At 43.0% G+C, this 27,874-nt stretch overlaps 3 protein-coding genes across 3 annotated transcripts; 1 reads left to right on the top strand and 2 right to left on the bottom strand.

The window, feature by feature from the left end:
- Positions 1-62: 62 nt before the first annotated feature.
- On the bottom strand, positions 63-14,763 carry LOC309516521 (vomeronasal type-2 receptor 26-like; the record flags this gene model as incomplete). Its single annotated transcript, XM_082195284.1, has 6 exons — positions 63-964; positions 7,548-7,674; positions 8,347-8,574; positions 11,846-12,640; positions 14,041-14,206; positions 14,618-14,763. 6 exons carry the CDS (start codon positions 14,761-14,763, stop codon positions 63-65), a joined length of 2,364 nt encoding a protein of 787 aa, XP_082051410.1.
- On the top strand, positions 2,738-6,473 carry LOC309517034 (uncharacterized protein; the record flags this gene model as incomplete). The annotated part of the gene is made up of 2 exons (XM_082196042.1): positions 2,738-3,275; positions 5,640-6,473. The coding sequence occupies 2 exons, from the start codon at positions 2,738-2,740 to the stop codon at positions 6,095-6,097; spliced, it is 996 nt and encodes a 331-aa protein (XP_082052168.1). The 3' UTR covers positions 6,098-6,473.
- A 1,482-nt stretch (positions 14,764-16,245) lies between the features above and the next one.
- Positions 16,246-25,219, bottom strand: LOC309516520 (vomeronasal type-2 receptor 26-like; the record flags this gene model as incomplete). The annotated part of the gene is made up of 6 exons (XM_082195283.1): positions 16,246-17,147; positions 19,254-19,380; positions 21,052-21,279; positions 22,562-23,416; positions 23,884-24,175; positions 25,074-25,219. 6 exons carry the CDS (start codon positions 25,217-25,219, stop codon positions 16,246-16,248), a joined length of 2,550 nt encoding a protein of 849 aa, XP_082051409.1.
- Positions 25,220-27,874: the final 2,655 nt, after the last annotated feature.

The raw sequence follows: 27,874 nt of genomic DNA, 5'->3' as shown, positions 1-27,874 counted from the left end.
CAGTCACACACAGTAAGCTCCACACTGCAGACTATAGCTAAATGCACAGACATTTCAGTTATTCAAGTTTTCCTTCTTATTAGTTGTTCCTTGTTATTCAATTCGGGCCTGAGCATAATGATGTAACATTTTGGTGCAAAAATGCAACCCAGCAAACCAGCACTAGAGGCCAAGATAGAGAAAATCTCCACTGCAACCATGTACTTTCCCTTGGAGCTCAGGTAGGATGGAATAAAAGACAGCCAAACACTGCAAAAGACCAACATGCTGAAAGTGATGAACTTGGCTTCATTGAAACTGTCAGGTAACTTCCTGGCAAAGAAAGCCACAGCAAAGCTGACAATGGCCAGAAAGCCGAGGTAGCTCAACACACAGTAAAACATAATTACAGACCCCTCGTTACACTCCAGTACAATTTCCTCAGCAAATGAGTGAATGTTGGTGTCTGGGAATGGGGGAAAGGTTACCAACCAAACAATACAAATTCCGTTTTGGGCAAGGAAGCAAGGTAACATAATGGAATTGGTCAGTCTTTTCCCCACCCACTTCCTCATTCGAGATCCTGGCTTGGTGGCCATGAAAGCCAGAATCACTGTGATAGTTTTTGCCAACACACAAGAAACAGCCACCGAGAAGATGATACCAAAAGCAGTTTGTCGGAAGAGACATGTCACCTTCCCAGGTTGGCCAATAAATAGCAAAGCACACAGGAAACAGAGCAGAAGGGAGATGAGGAGAGTGTAGGTAAGGTCCCGGTTGTTGGCTTTGATGATGGGAGTGTTGTGGTGCCTCACAAACATTCCTAGCACCATAATGGTGATCAAAGATAGGGCAGAAGCCAAACAGGATAGACTGATCCCCAAAGGTTCTTCGAAAGACAAGAAGGTTATAGCCTTGGGAATGCATGCATCTTGGTTTTTGTTTGGATAGTCTTCATTGCTACATTCACAGCAGTCATTCTGGTCTGAAAAAAAGGGGTCTTAAGCTTAAAAAGTCATGAACTGCACTAACACATTGATGCTCTGAAGTGTCTGTTCTCCATTGTGTTAGAGTTTTACTGTTTATAGTAGCAAATTTACAGTGGTTTTGAGGATTCAGAAGAGTTCCATATTTGTTGCTTATTTGGGTTTTCTTTGGAGAAGTTTGCAATTTGTTCCTTGAGGAAATGAACTCAATATATTTAAAATAATTCACATACCCTTTTCATAGTATTGAAAGTATCCCAGAGTTCTGGGCATATAAAACAAAATAAAAATTATATAATATTATTGTATGCCAGAGATCTGAGGCTATATCACAAATAGCACTGTGGCAAGTTCATGGTTTCACACACAAAAAAGTTTGAGTTATTGATGTTTCTTTAAAAAAACATTCAGGAAATTTCAAATGGATAGCATGCTCCCACTGACTCTTTTAAGGTACTGTACCAACAGAATACCTATTTAGCAAGAACATCAGATATCATCCCAATTTAAAGGAAGTTTGTCATGCCAAGCCAATTGGGTGTTTTGGGGGTTTTCATAAATAGAAATTGAGTAAGCATCCAATGTATGTAGAACTGAACTTTACTTAATACACACTCCTAAATAAATATTCCTAAATAAAAGTCTAAGCAGGTGTCAGGGAACTGCCGTCAGTGCCGGAGGGAGAGAGCAAGCTCCACTGACGGATTCTGCCAGCGATTGAGACAGCCACGGGTGAGTGGCTGTCCGGACAGGAAAGGTTCACTCAGGCAACCCAACCAGGTGTTGGCACAGGCTTACACACGAGCAACCCCTAAAACCATTACAGCAATCCGTCAGTCCCTGACGTTGCTTGTGCGCAGTCCCAGAGAGGCAGCACGATGAGCCAAACAGAGCCGGCCGGAGGAACAGAGCAAGAAGCCTTGGTGCGAGGTCTGGTCGAGAGGAACCGAGACCTGGAGGCGCATGTAGCTACCCTGATGGCGCGGCTGGAGGAGAGACGGGCTCAGGATGCACAGGTCAGAGCCACCCCGATAGGGAGGAGGGTTCAGGGGCTGGTACACAAATTTGGTGGAAAGCCCCAAGACTACAATGCCTTCCGAACGGAAATCCAGTACACTTTGGAATTGCAGAAAAATGACTTTGCTGATGATGGGGAGAGGGTGGCTTACATTGTGGGACATCTGCAGGATGAGGCGCATGAGTGGATCAGGCCCCTAATGGCGACGCAGAATGATGCATTGAAAGATCTGAAGAAATTCTACCAGGGAATGGACGCGATGTTCTCCAGCGAGGTTGAGCAAAGTGTGACACAACGGAAGCTGATGGGGTGCAAGCAGGGGAGCCTGTCCGTCAGAAACTACTGGTCGCGTTTCGCGATGTTAGTCCACAAGCTCGGGTGGGATCTGGGCTCTGAACCAATGCAAATGTTGTTTGAGACGGGTTTGTCCCCTGAAGTGAAAGACGAATTGTCCCGAGTGCCCCGCCCGCGGTCGATGGATGAACTCACAAAGACTGTGCTTGTGATCGGTGTACGCCAGGAAGTGCAGGCTCAAGAGAAGCGGGAGATAAGGGAGGAATGTTTCCATGACAACCGCATTCCTGAGATGCTGAGGGAGCCTTCCCAGGTGGCGGAGCCGATGGAAATTGATGCAGCGCGCACACGAAGTTTCAAGCGCTGGTGAAGGTCGGAAAAGGGAGGGAAAGGAGTGGAAAACTACCAAGAAGTGTTTCCTCTGTCAGCGACCGGGACATTTTGCAAAGGTCTGCCCTCAATGAAAGGCCTGGCAAGGCATGATGGGGGCTGCAGGCCACGACGAGAAGGGGGAGGAGGGGCAGGCGCAGGGAAACGACAATGCCTGGCTGCCAACCAGCAGGGCCAGCAGCCAGGCCATCAACTAATAGAAGTGCCCCAGCCTGACCCCTCCAAGGCAGCGATAGCCATAGAGGTGGTGCTAGAACTCCCAAATGGGCACCCTGTCAAGGTGGAGGGACTGCTAGATTCTGGCAGCTCGTGTAATTTCTTCAGCAGAGACTTCGCTCTGGAGCACCAACTCCACCTGTTGCCACTAGATTTTCCCTTGCAGGTGACCACCATCGATGGCAGGGAGCTCCTGGGAGGGGAAGTGACACACCAGACACCACCAATGCGAATGAGGGTCTCCAGGCACATGGAAACCATTGCCTTTCACGTGGCCATGCTGGCAGGACCCCCAATAATACTGGGAATGAGCTGGCTGGCAATACATGACCCGGTGGTGTCATGGAATCAGCGGTCGGTCACCTTTGGGTCAGCTTACTGCTCAGAACACTGTCTGGGAGGGAAGGAACCAAGAATGACTGTAGCCAGGGTGGCGGAGTTGGCCCTGGAGCAAAAAGGGCAGGTGCCACCACAATATGCTGATTTGAAGGAGGTCTTCAGCGAAAAGGAGGCAGACAAACTGCCCCCCCAGACCCTTTGACTGCCAAATCAACTTGCTTCCAGGGGCTCAGTTACCAGTGGGTAAGCTGTATGCCATGTCCAACCGGGAGCTGCAGGAGCTGCGGCAGTTTATTGACAAGAACCTGAAGAGAGGTTTCATAAGGGAATCTAAGGCAATGGGGGGCAGTCCAGTGTTCTTTGTGGACAAAAAAGAGACTAATCAGCCCAGATTAGTCGTGGATTACAGGGCCCTAAACCTGGTATCAGAACCCGTGACTTTCCCAATGCCCAGGATTGACGATATTTTGACACGTGTGAGGCAGGGGAAGATTTTTACCAAGCTGGACCTCAGGGGAGCATACAATCTGATTAGGATAAGGGAGGGGGACGAATAGAAAACGACCATGTTCACCCCCCTGGGGGCTTTTGAGTACTTAGTCATGCCATTTGGATTACAATCAGGATTGGCCTGCTTTCAAGCCTTCATGCACCATGTGTTGGGGCCCCTGCTGTACAAGAATTGCGTAGCCTTTTTGGATGATGTCTTAATCTATTTGGACGAGGAAAAGCAACACGTCAGAGACGTCAGGGAGGTGCTACAGAGATTGAAGAAGCATCAGTTGTGGGTCAAGCTGGAAAAATGCCAATTCCAAGCTAGGAAGGTCGAGTTCCTGGGGTACAGGCTGTCAGACAAGGGACTAGCCATGGATCCGGGCAAGGTGAAGGCAGTGCTGGAATGGAAAGCCCCCCAAAACAGAAAGGATGTGCAAAGGTTCCTAGACTTCAGCAACTTCTATAGGAAGTTCATAAAGAACTTCGCTCACTTGACAGCACCCATAACGGACTGTCTTAGTAGCAAAAAGAAGTTCGCGTGGACAGAGGGAGCGCAGCAATCCTTTGAAAAACTGAGGGGGCATTTGCCTTGGAAGAGCAGCTCCTGCACGTGGATCCGGAGAAGCCCATGAGACTGGAGACGGACGCGTCCCACCGCGCCATTGGAGCGGTCCTTTTGCAGCCCAGGGCCAAGCGAACTGGAGGCCGTGTGCCTTTTTCTCAAGGAATCTGAGCAAGTCAGAGCAAAACTACACAGTATATGAGCGAGAACTGCTTGCTATCTATGCGGCATTTCGGCAATGGAGACATCTGTTGATAGGGGCGCAGCACAAGATTCAGGTCCGAACTGACCACAAGAACTTGGAATACTGGCGGACCGCGCGAGTGCTCAACCAGAGACAGATCAAATGGTCCCAGGAGTTTGCCAAGTTTTCCTTCGAGATCTGATACGTGCTGGGAGAGGAAAACGTAAGGGCAGATGCTCTCTCCCGGAAACCGGAGTACATGGAAGGAGAGGGGCCACCAGAGACCAGGCACATGCTCCCCGAGGACCGGTGTGTATGTGGGGGAGCGTTGGTTTGCAAACGGGAACTGGCAGGGCTCACCAGAGACGATGAGTTTGCTCAGACAAAAATCAGGGAACTCAGGGACAGAAAGGAAGTCAATGGAGGGTTCGAGGAAAAGGAAGGGCTGTTGTACTATAAGGGGGCACTGTATGTACCGGGGGAGACTTAGAGGGGGAAGGTACTTAAACAACTCCACAACAACCCAACAGCTGGGCACTTTGGACAGCACAAGACCATGCTACTTGTCACCAGGCAGTTCTGGTAGCCAAAGGTGAGGGAAGACGTAAGAGAATATGTACGAGGGTGCGACCGATGCCACAGAGCTAAGGGGGAAAGGGCTGTCCCCACGGGGTTACTGGAACCCTTACCCACACCGGAAAGACCCTGGGAGGTGGTGTCCATTGATTTTATGACAGATCTGTCCAAGTCAAGGGGAAAGACAGCGGTCATGGTAGTAGTCGATCTACTGACAAAAATGTGCCATTTCGTAGCTTGCTCACATACAGCAACGGCAGAGGAGACAGCCAGACTGTTTGTGGATCACATTTTTAGACTGCATGGGGCTCCCTTGAGGGTAATCTTGGATCGCGGGAAACAATTTACATCCCGATTCTGGCGGAAACTCATGAGCTTGCTACAGGTCGAGGTGAGCTTCTCGCCGGCGAGGCACCCAGAAACCAACGGGCAAGCCAAAAGAGCTAACGGCATACTCCAGGAATACCTACGCTGCTATGTCAGCGAGAGACAGAACGATTGGGTAGAGAAATTAGCTTTGGCTGAATTTGCGTACAATAATGCTGAACACGTGTCCACGGGAATGAGCCCTTTCATGGCCAATTACGGATGTCACCCCAGGGCATTCCCTGGGGGAGGAAGGATGGAGCGTACCTGTGGCTGAGCAATTTGTGGAGGAAATGGAGGGCTTACACCAGCAACTCAGGCTGAACTTGGAGCGGGCCAAGGAAGTTTACAAGAGGCAGGCGGACAGGCACCGTCGGGAGGGGGAGGCCATATGGGTGGGAGACCGGGTGTGGTTGTCATCCCAAGGGTTGCCCCTAAAGGGAGGGTGCAAGAAGTTGCAGCCGAGGCGGCTGGGGCCTTTTGAGTTAATACACCAGGTGAACCCAGTGGCATTTAAACTCAAGTTGCCTGACAGCATGAAGATACATCCGGTGTTCCACAGGTCCCTACTTTCACCTTACAGGGAGGGGCGGGAATTCCCAGGACGGCAGGGAGGGGTTACCACCCACCTGCGGGTCAAGGAGAGGGAACACTGTAACGAAGCCACGGAAATACTCAATTCAAGGTGGTGAGGTCGCCAGGTAGAGTACTTGGTAGCCTGGGAAGGGGAACCTAGGTCGGAAAACACGTGGGTCCCTGCTGAATCAATCACTGACGGGTATCTGGTGGAAGAATTCCACAGTTTGTTCCCGGATAAGCCCAAACCATTAGCTAGATTTTGGGAGGAAGAATTTGGACCCACAGACAACGAAGGGGACTTTGTGGGTTTTCCTGCCTCCGAAGAGGAGGGAGAGGAGGTGTCCGAGGGAGAAGAATCAGACTGGGAGGTTCAACCAGCGGGAAGAGATCCGAGCGGATGGGAGGCTGGTTTTGAATCCTCAGAAGAGGATGACAGCTCTTTCAGGGGATTCCCCGCATCATCGGCCAAGCAGAGAGAGAGGAGGTTGTGTTGGAAAATCGCGCTGGGGGTGGGAGGGGTCCTGAGGAGGAGGTGGGTATCAGGGAACTGCCATCAGTGCTGGAGGGAGAGAGCGAGCTCCAGAGGGATCCCAGAGAGCGTCCCGGGATTGGGAGAGGCAGCCCATCTTCTGGGGAAGGGAATCAGCTTAGCTCCAGTGGAGAAGGGGGGCAAATGGGGGAATCAGAGAGGTGGTCACATGACTCCTTGCCGGGGACCAGCGGGGAGAGGAAGGGTCCTCCGCTGCCTACGCCCTCCTTGCCCAGAAGGCTTCCGTGCAGGGAGAGTAGGAGGAGACTGGGCGTCAAAGAACTTCTTTGCTGGAAGAAGTTTAAGAAATGCCCACTGGCGGATTCTGCCAGCGATTGAGACAGCCACGGGTGAGTGGCTGTCCGGACAGGAAAGGTTCACTCAGGCAACCCAGTCAGGTGTTGGCACAGGCTTACACACGAGCAACCCCTAGAACCATTACAGCAGGAATGGAACATGATCTGTTGATGGAAATAGAATAGATGGGAAAGTATTAGATTTTTTTTTAAAGTATTTTATTGTGAACAGTAAAAGAGGGAGGGGAAAGTAGCATTTTGAAAGGGGGGTGGAAAGTCAATTTTATAAATTGTGTTAAATTTGAATAAATTTGTTGTTAATCTGTTAAAAATTTGGATAATTAATAGAAATTAATTGGTGAAATAAGTAATGGGCCAGACAGGCTCAGAGGAGGAGCCCACCCCCTCGCCACAGTCTGTCTGCTTGGAATTGATACACAGGGGGAAGCTAGTGGAGCAAGGCGGTGCCAGTGGTCAGTTTCAGCAATGGCTCCAGCTGAATGGGATGAGGCAGAGGAACTCTGCTGTGTTGTTACTTTCTCTGAATAAAAGCTAATTGCACTTCATGCCTCATGTTCTTTCCTGCCCTGTAGATGATCTGTGCTTGCCTGAAAGCTCCTTGACATAGATCCAGAAGTGGCTTTAACATCATATTAAAGCTCAAGTACAATGTGAAATGGAGCAGTTAGACAAAAATTTTGAAAATGGAATAGTTCAACTATACAAAATATTACTTACCCCTTTGTTCTGAAATCTTCCCTTCTGGACATGGGATGCAATCATAGCAGCAAAATGGCTCTCCCTCCTTCATTTTCTTTCTAAAGCCAGGATTGCAATGCTCAGTGCATAAAGAAAGAGGCTGGACCTATTTCATACAGGAAATGACAGGATATTAATCTTGAGAACAATAACATTGGAATCTTAATGATATGAGGGTTTTTATATGATACTGAAGCAGCATGGGAACTACTCTTTTAAGGTTTCATCTTATGCTGCTGTGCTAAACTTGGAAATGCTGGGAGGTTGATGGGGAGAAGAATAGGCATGTTCCAGACCCAACTGCTTTGTGCTTCAAGATGGATGCTTATTGTAGGATGGGTACTCAACATGAGAACCTAGGAATAGTTTTGTCACATCAGGGCCCTCTAGAGCAGCATTGCCTTCTCACAGTGGCCATGATAGCTGCTTTCTATCTCTACTGCCTCTGAATGCCAGTTACTGGGAATTCCAAGTGACGTTGGGCTGGTAACAGGATGGTGGACCACATGTGCCATTGGCCTGATCCAGCAGGCTCTTTTAAAGTTTTTTATTATTATTATTGCTGACCAAATGCCTATGGAAAGCCCAGAAGCAGGACCCGAATGCACCAACACTCTCTACTCATGGACCTCCAGTGATGGTGAATGCTGGAAGGTTCAGGACCCTGACTTCCACAGGAGGCAGTGATGGCTACCAACTCAGATAGCTTTGGAAAAGGACAGGACATCAGTGGTCACTCAAAACTGAAATATTTTCCAAACACAAAATTGGATCCTACCTGATTAAACCACTTGTGCCATGTTATCACATCCTCACTGATGCTGAATGCTTTTTCTGGAGGACCCTGGGGATCTATCTTCCCCACCTTCACTCTATGAAAGGTTTGGTTTGGGGAGATAATCCAGTTGATAATATCAAATCCAGCCACCAACTCCCCATTGTGGTCAAAGGAGATCTTATCCCCAGCACTGTTGTTAAAGTGGATACCTTTCAGAAAATGATGCAGCTTGATTCAAACAGAAAAGGAAAAAGCTTAGAATAATTGGCAGTTTCATGGAATCTTTAGCCCCAATTACTTGGATTTTTCTTCAGAAAGGGAGGCACACTTGTTCCAGGTGGTTCTTGGTTATGTGGATGTTTCCAGACATACATTCTTCACACAAAGACTAAGTACTAAGCTACTCTGCAAACCCTTGCTTCCATGTTGCCAAACCTAGAGGCAAGAATACCTAAATTGGACTTTTGAGACTGATATCTCTGTCAACTACTTAATGAGCAAATGTTTACAGCAGCAGCATCAAGGCTTTTCAGTGTATGCAAGAGAGCATGAATGAATTCTTCCAAATAATTTTTGAGTCCTGAAAATGAGGTGTCAAACAAATGTAGGTTAAAATATTCAGAGTGTACAGTCCTGTGGCTTTCTGAACAGATAAACGGCACTCTACAAACAAAAACCAAATAAATACCCCTACTTTATGCACTTCCTGGTGTGGTGTGCTCAGTGACAGGTCAAGGGAAAGTGCTTTGAAGCAGTGGAACACACCTGATCACAGTTAATGGGAACCAGGTGAGAGTGAGGCCGATGCTGACTCCCCAGGAAAGTTTTGAGAGGAGTTCTCAAACCGAAGGGCACTGTGTGTATGGAAAGGGGTTTCTCATGGTTTTGGCACTATTTAAGTGGGAAAAGATGGGAGAACCTCAGTGCAAAAAAGGGGGGCATTCCCGACTGTGAAATGCCTCAGGACCCAAGCAAAACAGCATCAGGTCTCTCTGAAATTAAGACTAGGATATGAAAATCTATGCTTCCCAAGGAAATTATCAGTTCATAACTAACAGAAGAGGGAAGTAAGTGACTTTATATTTATGCTAAATACAGAAGCGCAAGGCAGAGAGATCCACCTCTGCGTAGCTTTTAATATTGTGACTGAAAAGCTTTACGAAAAGGAATACATCAACAAGAAGCAAAAAGCATATCAAGCAACCCCGGTAGTGGTGAGAATAACATCAAATATAAACTTACATGTGAGCAGTCTGATGTGGAACGAGAAAGTAAAGGAGGAATAGGAGAAGCAATGAGAGAAAAGTGGAAAGTTAGACAGAGAGCCAGGGTGAAAGTAAACCTTCACGCAGAAACTAACGGCTGGGGAGCCTCTCTGAGGCTTTGAACAGCAGAGGGAGGTGTGTGGGGAGTCGTGGGAGCAGTGGCAGGCGATGGAGGAGAGGGAGGAACAGGACGACAAGGGATATGGAGAAAGATTGGGCTACATACAAACAGAAGAAGAACATGGTCAATTAAAATTAAAAGCCTTTGAGGAAATTAAACAACATTTTACTGGCTGTCTGCAATACCATCAATTAAATGATATATTTAATTAGGATAAAAAATGGATTTGGAAAAGAAGAATCCAAATTACAAAACACAAAGAAAGTATTATTAAAAAACTTATAATCTGTTGTTAGAATGGGAATTAAAGGATGAGGAAGTAAAGGGGGTGATGGTCAGGGGGTCCCAGGATATTGGATATACCATTCAGATGGAGCTATGGGAAAAATTGTGGAAGCAAGACATTAAATTTACTGCCTGTTACACAATTAGAGAAAACCTGATGAAGATGATGGGCAGATGATATATGACTCTCGTCAGACTAGACAATATATACATATTAAAATCAAATAAGTGTTGGAGATGTCATGAGGTAGGAGAAACAGTGTATCGTGCATGGTGGGGATGTGGGAAAATCTAAAAAATTCTGGAGCAATATTCATGAATAATTAAAAAAGATACAGTGGTGCCCCGCAAGACGAATGCCTCGCAAGACGGAAAACTCGCTAGACGAAAGAGTTTTCCGTTTTGGAGGTGCTTCGCAAAACGAATTTCCTATGGGCTTGCTTTGCAAGACGACAATGTCTTGCAAGTTCCTGCTGGTTTTTTCCCCTTCCACCCCCTTTTTCTAAGCCGCTAAGCCGCTTATCAGCTGATCCGATCAGCAGATAAGCCGCTAAAAGCCGCTAATAGTGCTAATCTGCTAATCCTTCAATGGGCTTGCTTCGCAAGACGAAAAAACTGCTAGACGAAGAGAATCACAGAACGGATTCTTTTCGTCTTGCGAGGCACCACTGTATTTAAAACATCATTTGAGAAAAAGCCAGAAGCATTTCTATTAGGCTTAGTTTCAAAGGACATCCCTGCTGCCTGATTACTAATACCTAAAAATTGGAAAGGTGACAAGTTTTCATCAGTAGCAGAGTGGCAATACAAGCTTTGTGAATTAATTGAATTGGCCAAAATGACAACAGCTATTAGATTCCAATCAAATCAGAAATTAAGAAAAGAATGGGAATGTATGACAAAACATTGTTCCAAAACAAATTCATTGATATGCATTGTCTGAAGTTCATAAAGTTAAGGTTAAAAGATGAAAAGGGATTAATGGGGAATATGTAAATAACTTTCTTTAACACAATATTAAAGGAATGAAAAACAATGGAAGCTGAGCACGGGTGGAGGGAAGTCACAATGGTACAAATATGAAAAATAGATAGATTTTTATGTAGATAGAAATAGATATATATAGTCTGTATTGCAAAGAATGATTAAAGAGGTAATTGAATGTAATGTTTCAAAATAAAATGGAAAAAAAATGAAAAAAGAAAAGAAATACTCCTACTTTATGCTTTCATCTTTGCTAATTCATTCTCCAATTTTCAGTTAATAGACGTATAAAACAGATCTTATTTTTAAGAATTGACTTATGTTCATCCTTCCTTCTGAAAATAAGTACAACTTAAGTCATATTATATATATATGACTTCATATAGTTAATAGTTGGAAATTAATTCCTAAAGTAAGATGGAAGATTTGCTAGTTTGCTAGAGATGCCTTTGAAAATATTATGTCTATATAACCATTCAGAGTTTAAAATTGTACATCATAATTTACTGTAGCTTTTAATAAAAGGGAGTAAGAGAATGCATAATATATCCATCTATGAAATGGTTTCTCTGATCCTTAATGGACTTGTTTAAACACTGGGTCGGAGGCAGATCTTTTGGCTTCCAAATATTGAAGGTCAATCTATCAACAATGCTGTTTGAATATAATTTAGAAAATTGTTGTATTCATCAGTCAGGAGAAATGTTGCAGAGGAACTTAAAAATAAAAGATGAAAATGAGAGAACAGGAGGAGTTTGGGGAGACATTTTATTTTGCACGTGGCAGCCTGCTACTACAACCACCTATACTGTATCATAAAGCATAAGGATGTTTATATCATTACCTGCCATGCATGTTTATCCTGAAAATTAAGCTCCCTTTTGTCCACCAGCAATTTGTGAATGAATCTAGATGAGCACATGGAATGTAAAGCATAAGCCATAGCATATACAGCATTGTAGATGCTATAGCTATGGCCAGTCAAACTCATTTCAAAACAAGTCCCAGGTAGATTTTCCAACTTCTCTTTTCCTGTGCAAACATCCCCATCCATCTTGTTCAGAGCTGGGTCTGGGAACACACAGCCAAAAGCCTGTTGCCAGAAATCCCTGATAAAACCATCTCCTTTTGTGTTGGAAGGGTTTCTACTCTTAACAAATGACTTGAAACCTGGCAGATCATTCGAGTGAATAGTGAAGGATAATACACCATGGATTATGTCTGTCTCCCAAGACTGTTGATAGACCATTGAAGTGAGCTCCATCTGGGCTGTGACTATCCACACTTTGCCTTTTTGTTTATTTGTTGTATGTTTTGAGAGATAGGGAAACCATCTCAAAAACACAATAAGATAAGATTCTCCATAGGCAACCACAACGTTGGCTTTGCTATTGATCACTGTTTCATGTATTTGAGATCCTTTCTCTAGTCTCTCATGAATGTCAGTGATAGTCGTAAATTTGCTACTTCTTTCTATGAAAGCAATACAGACACCATTCCTGGAGAAGACTGGAAACACAGTATGTACAAATCTTTCTCCATATTCATCATTGGAAGTAAGGATCCCAATCCATATCCACCCAAAATGCAGAAGTAAAGAGAGAATGCCTGTGTACTGAAGAGTTCCTTTAGGGGCCATCTGGTAGAAGGAAAGACCTGGGGGTTTATGATTTATCACCGGAGCAGGGCCATAGATGAGCTAAACATAGATTTTAAATTGGATAGATGTTAGTATTCATATTAGCATTGTCACCACCATCTTCAGCGTTTATGAAATTACATGTCACTTTCAGGAGCTTCAAAGTTCTTCACATGCATCACACCAGAAGTCTTTACAACTATTTCGTTAGTAAACTTTATTATTTTTACAATATAGAAGTTCACACGCTATGGATAAGAAATTAGTAATAGAGTTGGTTGATATTGTAGCCAAGATGAAGTGTGTAACGGTTCAACTTGTTACTTCCCTCACAACTCCCTTTCTATTTTAACCTGCCATGCTGCATTCCACATGGGACTGGTAGAGTGAAGTGTAGGGAGTCCAACAACACTTGCAGCCAGAGCCAATGACCGGCAGAGCCATCTATTCTTAGTTTTGCCTCCAACCTGCTCTTTGTTGAGTTCTACAGGAGTGACATTGAGACTAGGAGGAGGAAGCTCACAGGCAGTGCTTCATGGACTGGTTGTAAGTAAGAACAAAGGCAGATGATTGAAGGCAAACTGATGTTGGTGAGGAAGAGTCTCATTCACAGTTATGAACCGGACTCTGCGGCTTTGACTATTACACAATACCAGCTAATGAAGGGAAAATATCTAAAGGAACTAGGTGGGTTTATATTTGTATGCTCAAGCACAAGCAAATAAAAACATAAGGACATAAGAGCCCTGCTGGATCAGGTTGAAGGCTAACATCCTGTTTTCACTAACCAAATGCTTATGGGAAATCTGTAAGCAGGATTTGAAGGAAACAGCACTCTCTACCCTTATGATTTCTAGCAACAGATATTCAGAGGCATACTGCTTCCAACAGTGGCTTACATGTGAAATTAAATAATTATTCATCAAGATCAATTGAGGCTGAATCCTGAATTCCATTCTAGGTGTTCTGCTATTTAGTGATGTGACTCTAATCATTTAGAAGAACTTCCTAATTATAACACTGGATACCCTTCATCAAACACCGGACTTGTAATATTTTCTTTACATGGAATTTGAAATTCTATGAAGGTTCCACTATGTTTTCAAGATCCTCATCCATAAACATATTTCTTAGCTTCCACTTGTCTTTTGCCACAAATACACACATTTCTGCCTCCAAACCATACAATTTTATCTGTGTTGACGAAGGGAGTAATAAGTGTAAAAACCCCACATCCCACTTATACAGAAACATCTACACAGAATGTAACTTAACTGGGGAATCTTGTAGGGATCCAATACAGTTGCCACATGAAGAGAAGTTAAAGGGTCTAATCCTCCGACAACTGCCATTAGTTTATTCTGGATGTTGCATATGTAATTGGGAGCAAATTTTCTCACTGTGGACATTAGCTGTATTGTGGCATGAAAGGTCCTCTTTGCATTGAAATAGCTGTCATAGATGTGGAAACCCAAGGTGTGATTGGGTAAAATCTGAGGGTCTTCATTGATCTCCTTGACTGCAAATGACAACGCCAAGATGTGCTGGTAATTCTTAGGCACTACTCTAAATGGAATAATTAAGTGAATGTAAGAAGGTATTTTAAATAGATTGCTAGAGTTACATTTTGAGCCCCATGTTGCCCTCTTTCCCCCCTTAATATCCTTTGCACTACTACTGTACACATTTCTTCTTAGCCTTAGATGGTCTTAGCAAAAATGAAACAATTGAAGAATATCAGCTATTCTTCAGAATGCAACACTTTCAATGCTAACATGTACTAAAATGAACGATGTGATTCAAAAACTTCAGAAGCTGGTATACCCTCATTCTAATATAGATAAATAGATGAAGACCACTATTGCTGTAGCCCCCCACAACCCCACTCAATTAATCTATTTTTTTACTTTTATAAAATTGTTCCCTCTGGTTCAGATATCTAATTGAAACCCAGAAACTTTTTCCAACGTTACTTACGCAAGTTCTTCAAACAATACTGGTGGAGGTTCTTGAACAAAGGTTATTGAGCTGGAGATGATGAAGGTCTGAGAAGCCATGCCACCAATGATGAAGTCTCCCAGCTGGTGATACTTGTGAAGTGGTGGGTGTGGGTCTCGTAACATGCATTTAATGTTTTGGCACTTACATGCCATGTGAGGAAGTAGTACAATAATCAAGACTGTTAATGCCACCATTCTGAACACTAATCGTCTCTCTAAACAGTCTCCTATTCCATTTCAGGAGACTCAGGTGAATCCCTGTCTTTTCATAGTCTCTGGTAACATACCTAAATGTTCTTGTGATTATTTATATCAATCTTTCTAGACTGTGGGAATTGTTTTGATTCTAACCATAGCAAATTCTCAGGGAGCAAGGAATTAATTACAGTCCTTTTCATAATTATCAGAGAAGATGATCAATAATTTAAAGTTGGTGCTCCCAATGGGAATTGCTGAAGAAACAATGTCTGTCACATCTGGGGAAAAAGTTTTCCCTTCCACATAGATGGATAAGAAGGGATCCTGCTTGAGTTTGGAACTCAAACACATGAGTTGGGAATGATGCAGTGCATGAAGAGAAAACTGTTCCCTGTGGGGAACATGCAGATGAAGCAGACCCCTGCAGCCTGAAGGATTTAATTCTCCACTCACCAGGTGATGAGCAGAGGGTTAAATCCTGCTCAGTTTGACTCTGTGCATGTGTTCCCTTACTGGAAAGCAGGTGCATACAGCTAAAGCTCCTTCTTCCCACCTGACACTCCACCCCTAGACAGGCCTGGCTCATGCTGGGATGCCTGACTGCCTCCACTGGACTAAGTTGAAGCCCATATCTCCTTCATACTGTATAGATTTAGTTTGGGTTTTGACTGAACCTGATGCAAATCCCTATTTGTTATGATGCATGCAAATATACGATGAATTTGAAACTTCTGAGAGAAGCTGATCACATGATGTTCTTTGTCCTGGCTCCCAACTTTAAAAAAGCAGCAAGTGACTATTACTTGTAAATGAGAAATTGATTTTTATTCATGCAGATAATGATATAGAATGGATCAGCAGCAGACAGAGAGCTCAGGAGTCATGCTGGGACAAAGGTTGGTCTGCCTCAGGGTGTCCCAAACCTGGATCTCCAACTGTTTTTGGGTTACGACTCCCATCATTCCTAGCTAGCAGGCGCAGTGGTCAGGGATGATGGGAATCATAGTCTAAAACCAGCTGGAAGATTGGGAAACCCATGTCTAGCTTGATATTCTATGCAAAAACCTGGGAGTACATTTAAGAGCTGAAGAAGCAATGTCCAATATATGCACTGAAAGATAGATGATTAAGCAATGCATTCCTCCTGAACATCAATGTGACCCTCACTGCCAAAATGTGCTATTGCTTAAATCTATGAAGAGGATACAGGGTTTTTGGGGGGGAGGGGTTGTGTTTTAAATCCCATTATTGAACCCATCCTCCCCACCAGGGATGTATGAAACATAAAGGCATATGTTAACTCAAAGGAGCCTCTCTCTAGCAATACAGTAACACTCTGAATGATAATTCATACACAAAATTTCCTGAGTGGCACAAAATAGCAAAACACAAAAACATTGAGATTATTCAGCCCTTCCTTCTTATTAGTTGTTCCCTGTTGTTCAGCTCAGGCCTCAGCACAATGATATAACATTTGGGGAGAAAGATGCAACCTAGGAGCCCAGCACTGGAGGCTAAGATAGAAAAGATTTCCACAGCTACCATATATTTCCCCTTTGAACTCAGGTAGGATGGAATAAAGGAGAGCCAAACACTGCAAAATACCAACATGCTGAAAGTAATGAATTTGGCTTCATTGAAACTATTGGGCAATTTCCTGGCAAAGAACGCCACAACAAAGCTGATTATGGCCAGGAAACTGATATAACCCAAAACACAGTAAAACATAGTCATGGACCCCTCATTGCATTCGAATATAATTTCTTCAGTAACTGAGTGCATGTCAACATCTGGGAATGGGGGAGAGGTGACTAACCATACTGTACAAATGCCTGCTTGAATAAGAGAGCAGGAAAGAACAATGGCACTGGCAAGTCTTCTCCCCACCCACTTCCTCATCCTGGAACCTGGTTTGGTGGCCATAAAAGCAAGAACCACAGTAGTGGTTTTTGCCAACACGCAAGAAACAGCCACAGAGAAGATCATGCCAAAAGTGGTTTGTCGGAGGAGACACAACACCTGCTTAGGATGTCCAATGAATAGCAATGCAGAAAGGAAGCAGAGCAGGATTGAGATAAGGAGAGTATAGGCAAGGTTCCGGTTGTTGGCCTTGACAATGGGAGTGTTGTGGTGCTTCAGAAATATTCCTAGCACCAAGACTGTGATCAGACAAAAGAAAAGAGCAAAGAAGGCTAAACTGATGCCCAGTGGTTCTTTATACGATAAAAAGGAAATGAACTTGGGAATACAGAAATCCCTGGTTTTGCTTGGATAGGCTTTTGCTGTGCATGTAGAACAGGCATTCATGTCTGAAAAACAAAAGACATGGGCTTCATTTCAAATTGATTCCAGACATCTCACAAGCATACTGCAATGTTTTCTCTTTTACATCTAAAACAATCCATTCATACTAGGATATTCCTTTGGTGTCAGTCTTCTCAAACTATGGAAGGTGAGGAGATGGTTATGTGAATTCCCATTCACCTTCCTGGAAATGTCATTATCTCATGTATTTTAGAGCTCTGTGAATCTGCAAAGTAGTGAGCTAAAATTACAGCCAATTCATGTTTATAAGCCCCGTTCTGTGCCCAATAAGCATGGGACACCTTTGTCTGACTGGGCTCTGGCCCATAGATTGAAGCAAAATACTGGACAAGGTTTTACCCAGTACCTCCCTTTGTGGTGGGCTCATGGGAAAAATCTGTCCCATTGGCACCTGGTTGGTATTTTTTCTTCACCTTTCCCTCAGGGAAATAATGGCTTTCTTTGTTAGGCAGAAGAAAGACTCTTCTCCTTCCAGAGGGGAGGAGTTGTGAGCAGATGCCGTTTATTGCATTTTGCGCGTACCGGCCCCTGCTTGGCTGTCCCTGCTGCCACGCTGTGTCCCCAGGCAGCCAACCAATCAAGGGGAGGCTTGGGGGCGGGGTTTAGCTGCTAAAATGCAGCCACGGCAGCACTTTCCCCTCATTTTGCTGCCGGGTGTCAACGGATCACCCACCCTTCCCTTTAGTTCTTTGCTTCGTGCTTGACCTTGCTATGGGCCTGTAGTTGCTCACCTTGGTTGTTCAAGGGGTCTGGTAGGAATTTTTATTCAACTGCCAAATTGGCACCAGCCACTTGGTTTTTCACCTACCTCGTAGCAAATCAGCACAACCTTTACTTATTGGTGGTTAGGCATTGGAATATGTTGTTGGTGTGTTGGAGGGCAGGGTGTGGCCATCGCCTACCCCTCCACTTTATGGGTATTCTGTTAAAGGAATCTGGTGGTTGTGGATCCTGTCCGATGCCCTTGCTGGTGACTAGGGCCCTGGCACGACCCCCAGTGACATCAGGGGGACCTTACAGTTGTATTTTCATCAACAGGCTCCTCCTACTGGTGGCTAACCCCTGTTAGACTCACCCCATCCTGAGGGGATGGAGTCAAGCTCTGCTGTTTTATGCAATGCCTGAGCCAATACCTCTCACATACTGTAATCAATAAAGTCGCGGCCTTTTTTAGCCCATTAACCTAGTAATATACTGTGTCCATATGTGTTTCTTATCCTCAAGCGGGTGGCGGGTCCTCAAATCACAACATTGTTTTTATGAGGGTGGAAATGGCATTGGGCAGGATCAACATAGTACCGGGGAGGGCATAAGGGGCCTGAGGAGAGGATTGAGCATGGCAAACCCAAGCATGGTTTCAGTATCTGCCTGGTTGGAGTCTGCACCCTGGTCCCCCAGTGAGACCCCTGCTTGCTTGCCTTGCAACATGGCATCGTTCAAAATTAGCCGACTCCCATCATACAGATTTGGAGTGATCTAAACCCAGCAGATCCATTCCATCAACATGGGCCTTGTGAAATGATGAACTGATCCTGGGACCCAATGCCATGCCAACCTTTGCCCCATTTGCAGCTGTCAATAAAGATTTGGCCTGATTTTATCCCATCACCTTTGTTTAGTCTGGTTATTTTGCTGCTCTCATGAGTCACATAAAGTGCCTGCCTGGACAATTTCTTTGCTCATTTGTGAAGTTTAGATACAGTTTTCCCACTTTCAATTCCCAAGTGCTATACAAAAGAAAGAAGGAAACCATTTTATCAAACAACAGAGCAGTATACAAGGAAAGGACTTGTATACCATCTCATAACGTAACATCATCTTTACTTGTTTTTTGACACCACAAGAATTGAATGTATGTGTGCAGATGAACACCAACTGGATACAACACATTTCTACACCTTTTAATATAATCCCCTGATGAACAAGCTGTGTCTGAAACACATTGAGGTTAGCATGTATGCCATTTGGTCCAACTTGGTCTTCTACATCTATCACATTCACTTTTGCTTCTACTTTGACATGCTGTAATTTTGTTGTGTTTCCTTGATCGTGCACAAACTTTCCCCAGCTTTCTACACACTATTTCTTACCCTTCTGGTCTGAAAACTTTCCTTCTGGACATGGGATGCAATCATAGCAACAAAACGGTTTTCCCTCCTTCATTTTTTTGCTGGAACCGGGATAGCAACTCTCAGAACACACAGAAAGAGGCTGGGCCTTATTCAAAAGTGAAAGAGTAGAATGATTATCTGGAGAAGGAGTCTCATGTTCTTAAGATGATCTTCATGTATAACTGAAACTCAATTAGGACCACTCTTCCATAACTTCATCTGACATCCTCCTGAGATGTGAAATATCCTGGGCTGTGCAAGGTATTCCAAGTGTGGTTACAACCATTAAAATAAAATATTAAAAACATTTTAAAAACAAATTGAAAGGAAAGGAAGCCTATGGGGAAATATTACAACATTTGGGCATTTTTATCTTAGAAATAAGGCAAGTAAGGGAGGTGTTCTGGTCCAGGGGGGAGATTACCGTGGGGCGAGGTCTCAGGACCTGAGTTGAGGGTCAGCAGACAGTCCTCCACGGGCGAAGCAGGGTCCACAGCGAGGAGCCGGGCAAGGACAGAAACTCTGGGGGAACCGGACTGGGTGCTGGCTGAGACAGCTCTTCAACAACGTTGCTCCTGCAACCTGAGACCGAGCTGACTGGCCTTTATCTTCTCTGAGGCCAGGGGCGGTCCTGGCCCCTAGGAGACCCACCTCTCCTGGCCTTAAGGCGAGCACTCCTCCTGGGAGAAACCAGTTCCCTTCGCCTCTCTGCCCTGAACCTCTGCAGTTCAGGAGAGGCTGAAGGGTTACTGGACCCAGGGGGAGACTCACCTGTAGGAACTGAGTCCTCAACCACCTCCAGAGCCAGAGTGGATTCACCTGGTGCCTGCTCCTGAGGATCCAGCACAGGTGCAGGCACTTCAGAAAGAAGGCCCTGCCCCAGTTCAGCCGGCCCTGGAGGCAGGGACTCCTGTGCAGGCTGGGATTCCTCCGGTTCAGCCTCTGATTTGGATTCCCAGGCCAGGGAAATCAAAATACCATACACTAAAGCTGAATGTTAGAATATTCATAACAAAACGATGTATTTCTTCATACAACACATAGTTAAACTCTAAAATTCACCAGTTAGCACTGGCTATAAACCTGGAGGCCTTTAAAAAGGATTAGACAAATTCATAGAGGATAAGGCTATCAAGGGCTACTAGCTAATTGAGTTTGTAATCAGACTAGCACAAACATATGTTTGTTCTTTTCAACACATTTAATATATTCAACAGCAAAGGAAACAGTGCATGTTTTTTGAGTCCTACTTTCTACATAGGTTGTATCATTTCTAATCAAAACTCGGTACAGTGGTGCCCCGCAAGACGAATGCCTCGCAATACAAAAAACTCGCTAGACGAAAGTTTTTTCCATTCGCGATTTGCCTCGCAAGACGAATTTCCCCTATGGGCTTGCTTCGCAAGACGAAAACGTCTCACGACTTTTTTTCTTTGACTAAAAACAAAGACATGTTTTGTTTATAAAGTTAATTTATTTTCCCTTAAATTTTTGAACTGCTCTTTACAGTATGTGTGACTTTAAAGAGCAGTTAATAAACTGTTGTACCAAATTTGGCTTTGTTTGGACTTTTTTTGACCATAGGAACGCATTAATTGATTTTCAATGCATTCCTATGGGATTTCGTGCTTCGCAAGACGAAAAATTCGCTAGACGACAAAAATTGTGGAACGAATTAATTTCGTCTTGCGGGGCACCACTGTATTTGTTATGGGCTGAACATTGTCCATTCAATGAAAATGAATGGTTTCCCAAGCAGTTCCCAATTGAATCCTACCTGATTAAACCAATTGTGCCATGTGATGGCATCCTTGTTGATGGTGAACACTTGGTCCAGAGAACCCTGGGGATCCATCCTCCCAACTTTCACTCTATGAAAGGATTGGTTTGCGGAAATAATCCAGTTTATAATATCAAATCCAGTTACTAACTCCCCATTCTGGTCAAATGAGATCTTGTCTCCAGCACTGTTGTTAAACGAGACAATTTTCAGAAAGTGATGGAGCTGAGTTGAAAAGGAAAAGAAGCTTAGGAGAAATGAAACACTTCCTAAACTTATTCAACATTGATGGTCCAAAAACATAGTAGAGCTCAAAGCTGCCCTTAGTAAACTGGATTCTGGCTGTAGTTGTAGAGTTTCAAAGGTTTTATCTTGCTTCTACTGGACACCTTCTAAATGACACCGGTCTCTTCTACACACAACATTACTGAATCAGAAAGCCTCTTACCAGCAGCATCCCAACAGCCATCTAGGAGACAAATCTTAGGAGCTAAACACCCCTCCTACAAATATTAAGACCACACTAGTCAAAGAATCTTTGTTCTTGAAGCTACTAGCATGAATTTGATCAAACTGCGGGAGGCAGTGGAGGACAGAAGTGCCTGGCGTGCTCTGGTCCATGGGGTCACGAAGAGTCGGACACGACTAAACGACTAAACAACACAAGTCAAAGAATCATTGCATATTCTCTGCCATACTGCCTGCTTCCTCACCCATGGAAAAATATTTATTTATTTACTTTAAAAATGCAATATACCACCTATTTCTCCCAACTGAATCAAAAGAGAAACACAGAGCAAGAAGACTTCCAACCAATTTCCAAATACAGACTTTTCTTAAGGGCCTCAAAATGTAGTTGTGGCAGTTTCTGTGAGCCAAAAGGCAGCATGAACCAGAGTTAGCATGAATTGGCAGATGTATAGCAGCAAAAGAATAATGTGAATACTTTAAGTTCACCATTACAAAAAGAGGGAAACAGCTCAGTTGGATGAGCATGAGACTCTTAATCTCAAGGCTGTGGGTTCCAGCCCCACGTTGGGCAAAAGATTTCTGCATTGCAGTGGTTGGACTACATTAATCTAGTGGCCCCTTCCAACTCTACAATTCTATAATCTCAGAACATGCCAACACTAATATAGAGAAAGAGGATGGAAAGGAGCTGATGGACATAGTTTGGGATAGAGATGCCATATGTCTGGAATTTCTCAGATATAGATAGGATTCGCCCTTCAAAAATTGTGTCCAGCAGATTTTTTTTGTAAACTGGATTTTCACTTTTTCCAATATGACAACTCTAGTTTGGGGAAACCTTTTATTTGACAGAATAAAAAGAGACCTGCTAGATCAGTCCAAAAGCCTATCTAGTCCGGTGTAATGCCCAACCATATGTCAACGGGAAGCCCACAAGAAGAATCTGATTGGAGCATATTGTTATATGTTATATGTTAACATATTGTTATATGTTATTGTATTTTGCCTTCCAACAGGAGGAACATCATCCCATTACCTGCAACACCTGCTGATTCTGAAAGTTCATCCACCTTCCTTCAACCACTGATTGATGATTCACTCGAGATGAAGACATAGAGTGTAAAGCATGTGCCACAGCATAAACAGCATTGTAGATGCTGTAGCTGTGGCCAGTCAAGCTCATTTCAAAAAATGTCCCAGGAAGACTTTCCAACTTCTCTTTTCCTGTGCAAATATCTCCATCCACCTTGTCCCCATCTACACTTGGGAACACACAACCAAAGGCCTGCTGCCAGAAATCCCTGATAAAGCCATCTCCTGTTGTGAATGAAGGGCTTTTGCTTTCAATAAATGTCTTGAATCCTGGTAGATCACTGGAGTGCATAGAGAAGGACAGAACACCATGGACTATATCTGTATCCCAAGTTCTTTGATACACCATTGAAGTGAGCTCTATCTGAGCTGTTACTATCCACACTTTTCCTTTATTCATTGTGCATTCTCTATCTGAGATAAATTGTAGCCACCTCAAAAACACAATGAGATAGGATTCTCCATTAGCAACCACTACATTGGCTTTGCTGTCAATGATTCTATCATATATTTTGGCTCTCTCATGTAGCTTGTCATTAATTTCTGTGACAATGGTAAATTTACCGCTTCTTTCTATAAAGGCAAAACAAATACCCTTGCTGGAAAATACTGGAAACACTGTCTGCACAAATCTTTCTCCACATTCATCATTGGATGTAAGGATCCCAATCCATGTCCAATTGAAATGGAGAAGCAAAGTCAGAATGCCTGCATGCTGAAGAGCATCTTTAGGAGACATTTGGTAGAAGGAAAGGCCTGTGGTTTTATCATTCATCACTGGAGCAGGGCCATATATGAGCTAAATAAAAGGAAATATGAATGGATGAATGAACGAACAAACAAACAAACAAACAAATAGGAGCCAAACGTTGTCCCACAGAATCCCTTTCTTCAAAAAGTTGATGTGTAAGTTTTAAATTACAAACACAAGATTTTCAATGGAAGCTGTTTCCCCTGCCTGCCATCTTACTTACAACAGGTCAGGGGATTGGTTTCCTTTCATTGCCTCTGGCTGCCATTATTGCTGAAATTCCTCCTTTCCATTGACCTGCCATCACTAGACAGTTTACTTTCTTCTATAGGTGCTGTTACATTTCCAATACTCACATTTTTGATTATCTGTACTTGACCTTCCATTTGACATTCCTACACATTTCACTCACTTCAATTTCCACACCCACAATCTTGTCTGTGTGGTGAAAATAAGCATTTAAATGGATGAAATCCCATATTCAACATACAGATAGAGACATCTACACAACCTACCTGTGGAATCTTGTAGATATCCAAGACAGTTGCAATATAACGAGAAATTAGAGGCTCCAGTCCCCCAACAACCGCTATTAATTTATTCTGGACGTCACATATGTAGTTGGGAACTATTTTTTCTTTTGAGGACATAAGCTGCATTGTGGCATGATAGGTATTCTTTGCATTGAAGTAACTGTCATAAATGTGAAAGCCCAAGGAAGTATTGGGTAAAATCTGAGAGTTTTCATTTATCTCCTTTACAGCAAATGCCAAAGCCAGGATGTGCTGGTAATACTTAGGCACTACACTAAAAAAGAGTACAGATTATTAGGATATCCCAAACATTGTAAAATGTAGACTATGTTGTCCTGCATCTCCTTCCTTATTATTCCTTACAGTATTTGTGTACAAACGTTCTTTAGGCAATGCTTAGCCTTATGTGGGCTGCACAAATATTAGAAAACTGTATTCTCCTTTACAACAATGCACTCAATATACTTTATTTATAAATTACCAATATAAAGTTCCGTGTGTTATCATGAACCATACGATTTGACATTTTCAGAAGGATGTATTTGATGCATGTGAACACCTACTCCCATTCTTGATATTTATCTAATTCTATAACAATACTGGATCATTTCTTAAGAATGCCTCAGAATACAGAACACTTTATAAGTTCTTGGTGAAGTACCCCCAACAGTTGAAGGTGAAATCTACATTTTAAGAACATGTTCAGAGTGTGGTGATAACTGCACTAGAATTAGAGTTGTATTCTGTATTTGAAGAAACTTCCATGTCTTGTAGAACTGTTGCTTCTCCCTTGGCATCTCCTTCCTTATTATTTACAAATATATAAATACTTAGCTTTGAATTCAACAAACACTCCCCCCAGCTCTCTTACAAAGACATTTTGAAATTGTATAAGAAAAATGATACAAATTAAGATAGTTTATCAATTATCATTAATATTTCTGCCCTATTGATAGTACTTTCTAAAATGTTTAAGTGGAGGAAGCCATCACTAGTATTTTCAAAACCGGATGAACTTAATCTGTCTCCATTCTGAATATAATTAAATTAGTATTTCAAGTTCACCACTTGAAAATTCTTTGACAAACCTGGAGAAAGACAGAAATTCACATCCTTAATGCAAACAGAAATAGTAACAGCAAACAATAACAATAACAATAACAAAGTCTTACACAAGCTCTTCAAACAACACGGGTGGAGGTGCTTCAATGAAGGTTAGTGTGTTGGAGATTATGAAGGTCTGAGAAGTGATGCCACCAATTATGTTGCCTCCCAACTGATGATACTCTTGAAGTGGATTGTGTGGCGCTCTTACCATGCAGTTATTGTGAGGCTTGCATGCCACGTGAGGAAGTAGTACCAGTATCAAGACAACTAATACCACCATCCTGAGTACTAATTTTGTCTCTAAACACAGATTGTTCTATTCCCTCTCAGGAGAATCAAAGAGGTAGTTTCTTTGTTTTTTTCTGAGTTCCTGCTTCTACAACTAATTATTAAAGTGAATATTTATATTATCCTTCATACATTGTGCTATTATTTTTGCTTCTGTCCACTGAAAATCCTCGGGGAGGAGCATTGCCAAGTACTTGAATTAATTACAGCCCTTTTCCCAATTGCAGGAGTAAGTAATCATCAACTTAATATTGGTGTTCACAAATGGAGTTGGGGAAAAAAAGAAGTAGTTTGGGGCATCTGAACAGAGGTTTTTTCTTCTTCCATGTAGTTGGATAGAAAGGGGCCTCCATAACAGTTCAAACTTCAAGGCCCCAAAATTGTACTTCCTTTTGACTGGCATGGATTTTCCAACATTCTGTTTTATTGGATGACAGTGTCAGCAACAGTGTAACCTAGCTTCTCCCTGTAACCTAGCTTCTCGCAGTGAGGGAACTGCCAGAAGGCTTTTGGAGCTGGACCTCAGTGTCCAAGCAGAATGATGGAGGTGGAGACTATCCTTCAGGAATACTGGGCCAAGGAGCATGATGGTGCATTCCATGACCTATGTGCATCCATCCAATTGCCACTAGACTGGGAAATGAGGCCTATAATTGTACATCTGATAGATCCTCCACCTATTTGCAATATTTTGTATGCTACCATGGACATTCAAATGCTATCATGGTGCTATGGGATGAAGACATGGAAATTATGTTGCATGTATTTAATTTATGCCACTATGCTAATGCTGGAAATTGTAGGAGTGTCTTAGTATTGTCTAGGGGATTTCCACCCACTTATCCACTATAATGAGGTGTATGTGGTAGTCACCCTCTACCTAGTTTCGGTCTTTCAAATATTACCACAGTGGCGCATTGTGAAAACATGGAAATATATTTTCAAAAAGGTTGCCCATCCCAGCTGTACATGCTCAACAGTATTATCCCAAATTTTAAGACTTAAACCTAGTATTGTAGCACCCTGCTTGTGGTTAACGCTTAGCTGGAATGAAATATTCAACGCAGCAATAGAGAAATTAAAATAATTATTTATTTGTCAGACAAATAAATGAGAGGCACAGTGGTATATGGTTACCAAGCTCTGGCCTGGCCTCCTGCCATTATGGCCAGCACTTATATTCCCTTAATCCAGCCCCCTTTGCTCCTCCTGTGGCTACCTCTGTCCAATCAGCCTGGTTGAATTTCCTATTGGCTGATTGCTAGAACCAATCCTAGAAGATACACCCATATCCTCCTGTCCTTATATGGAACACAAAGAGCTATATATTGTTACATCTATAAATGACAAATAAGTAGTAATATATCTTACATGTGTCTCAACAAGGCATCTTAATTACCAGCTCACCTCTTGCCCTCCTTGCCCTATTGCCTTCTAAAACAAATGGTTAATCTTAAATTTTTATCTTAAACATATGTCAAGGATCTTGAGTTTCACATCAACATTGAAAGATCTCCCTCATTTGAAGGTTTCTAAACAAATGTTTGACAACTAATAAATCAGGACTGCTCGGATGGCGTCTTCTTGTCTGGCAGGGCTAGGCTGGTGGCTGACTTAATTTAACTCTTACAACTATATGAAATCTAGCATTTCTCAAATCCTTTGCATAATTACATTTAAGACAATATTTTTAATACATAACATAGGTAGCCTTTTAAAAGGAATAAGGCCTTTTGTAAAGTAGAAAAGGAACTCAGTAAAAAGGAACACAGTAAAAAACCGCTTTAAAAGAAGCCTCTTCCCCTGTTTACAATTCCCCCCCCTTCTCCAGCCAGCTGCTTTTTCCATTAGCTCTTCCCAACATTTATTGCCCTTTAACTCTCTTCAGTTTAAGAAAGAAACAGTTTTAAAAAAAGACTTGCCAGCTAGATGCTTCTCCATTTGGTCTTTAACCTTGGAAAGAAGATCTGGCTCATTTTACTGGGAGGCACATTGGCATTATTTTACTATTTACTCATTCCTAATTATTTATTTCTGCCTTTTTTTATCTTCTGTAACATATAGGGTCAGTGTCCTCACTCAGTCTGTAATTCCAGCTTTTACGACTTTGAGAATTGTTTTCTGCTATCAATCAAAGGGGCCCTTGTCTAGAAGAATAAACATTACCAAGGTTGTAAACTGCTGGTCTTCTGGCTTGAAACTTTTGAAAATTTAAGCTCTCTCTTTAATATACAAGTCCTGATCAAACATTAATAAAATGCAGGCTTATGCCTGATGCCTCAGTATGAAAAACAGAATGCTTGTCTGAAGCCTAGTAAATTTGGGGCACAAATGAATAGGTATCAGACACGCTGACTTGGGAAGGAGATTGGGGGGCGGGGTTTGACATTGCACAAACATCACAATGGTCAGGGATAATGGGAATTTTAGTCCAAAAATAGCTGGATGTTTGGGAAACCCTGGACTAGCTTGATATTCTTTGTAAAAAACCTGGGAGTACATTTTAGAGCTGAAGGATTACTGGCCAACATATGCACTGAAAAATATATGATTAAGCAATGCATTCCTCCTGATCATC

Source organism: Podarcis vaucheri (assembly GCF_965113315.1).
Source record: "Podarcis vaucheri genome assembly, chromosome: 13".
Lineage (NCBI taxonomy): Eukaryota > Metazoa > Chordata > Lepidosauria > Squamata > Lacertidae > Podarcis > Podarcis vaucheri.
The sequence above is the reverse complement of the archived record's forward strand: the minus strand, read 5'-3'. Positions and strand labels throughout refer to the sequence as shown.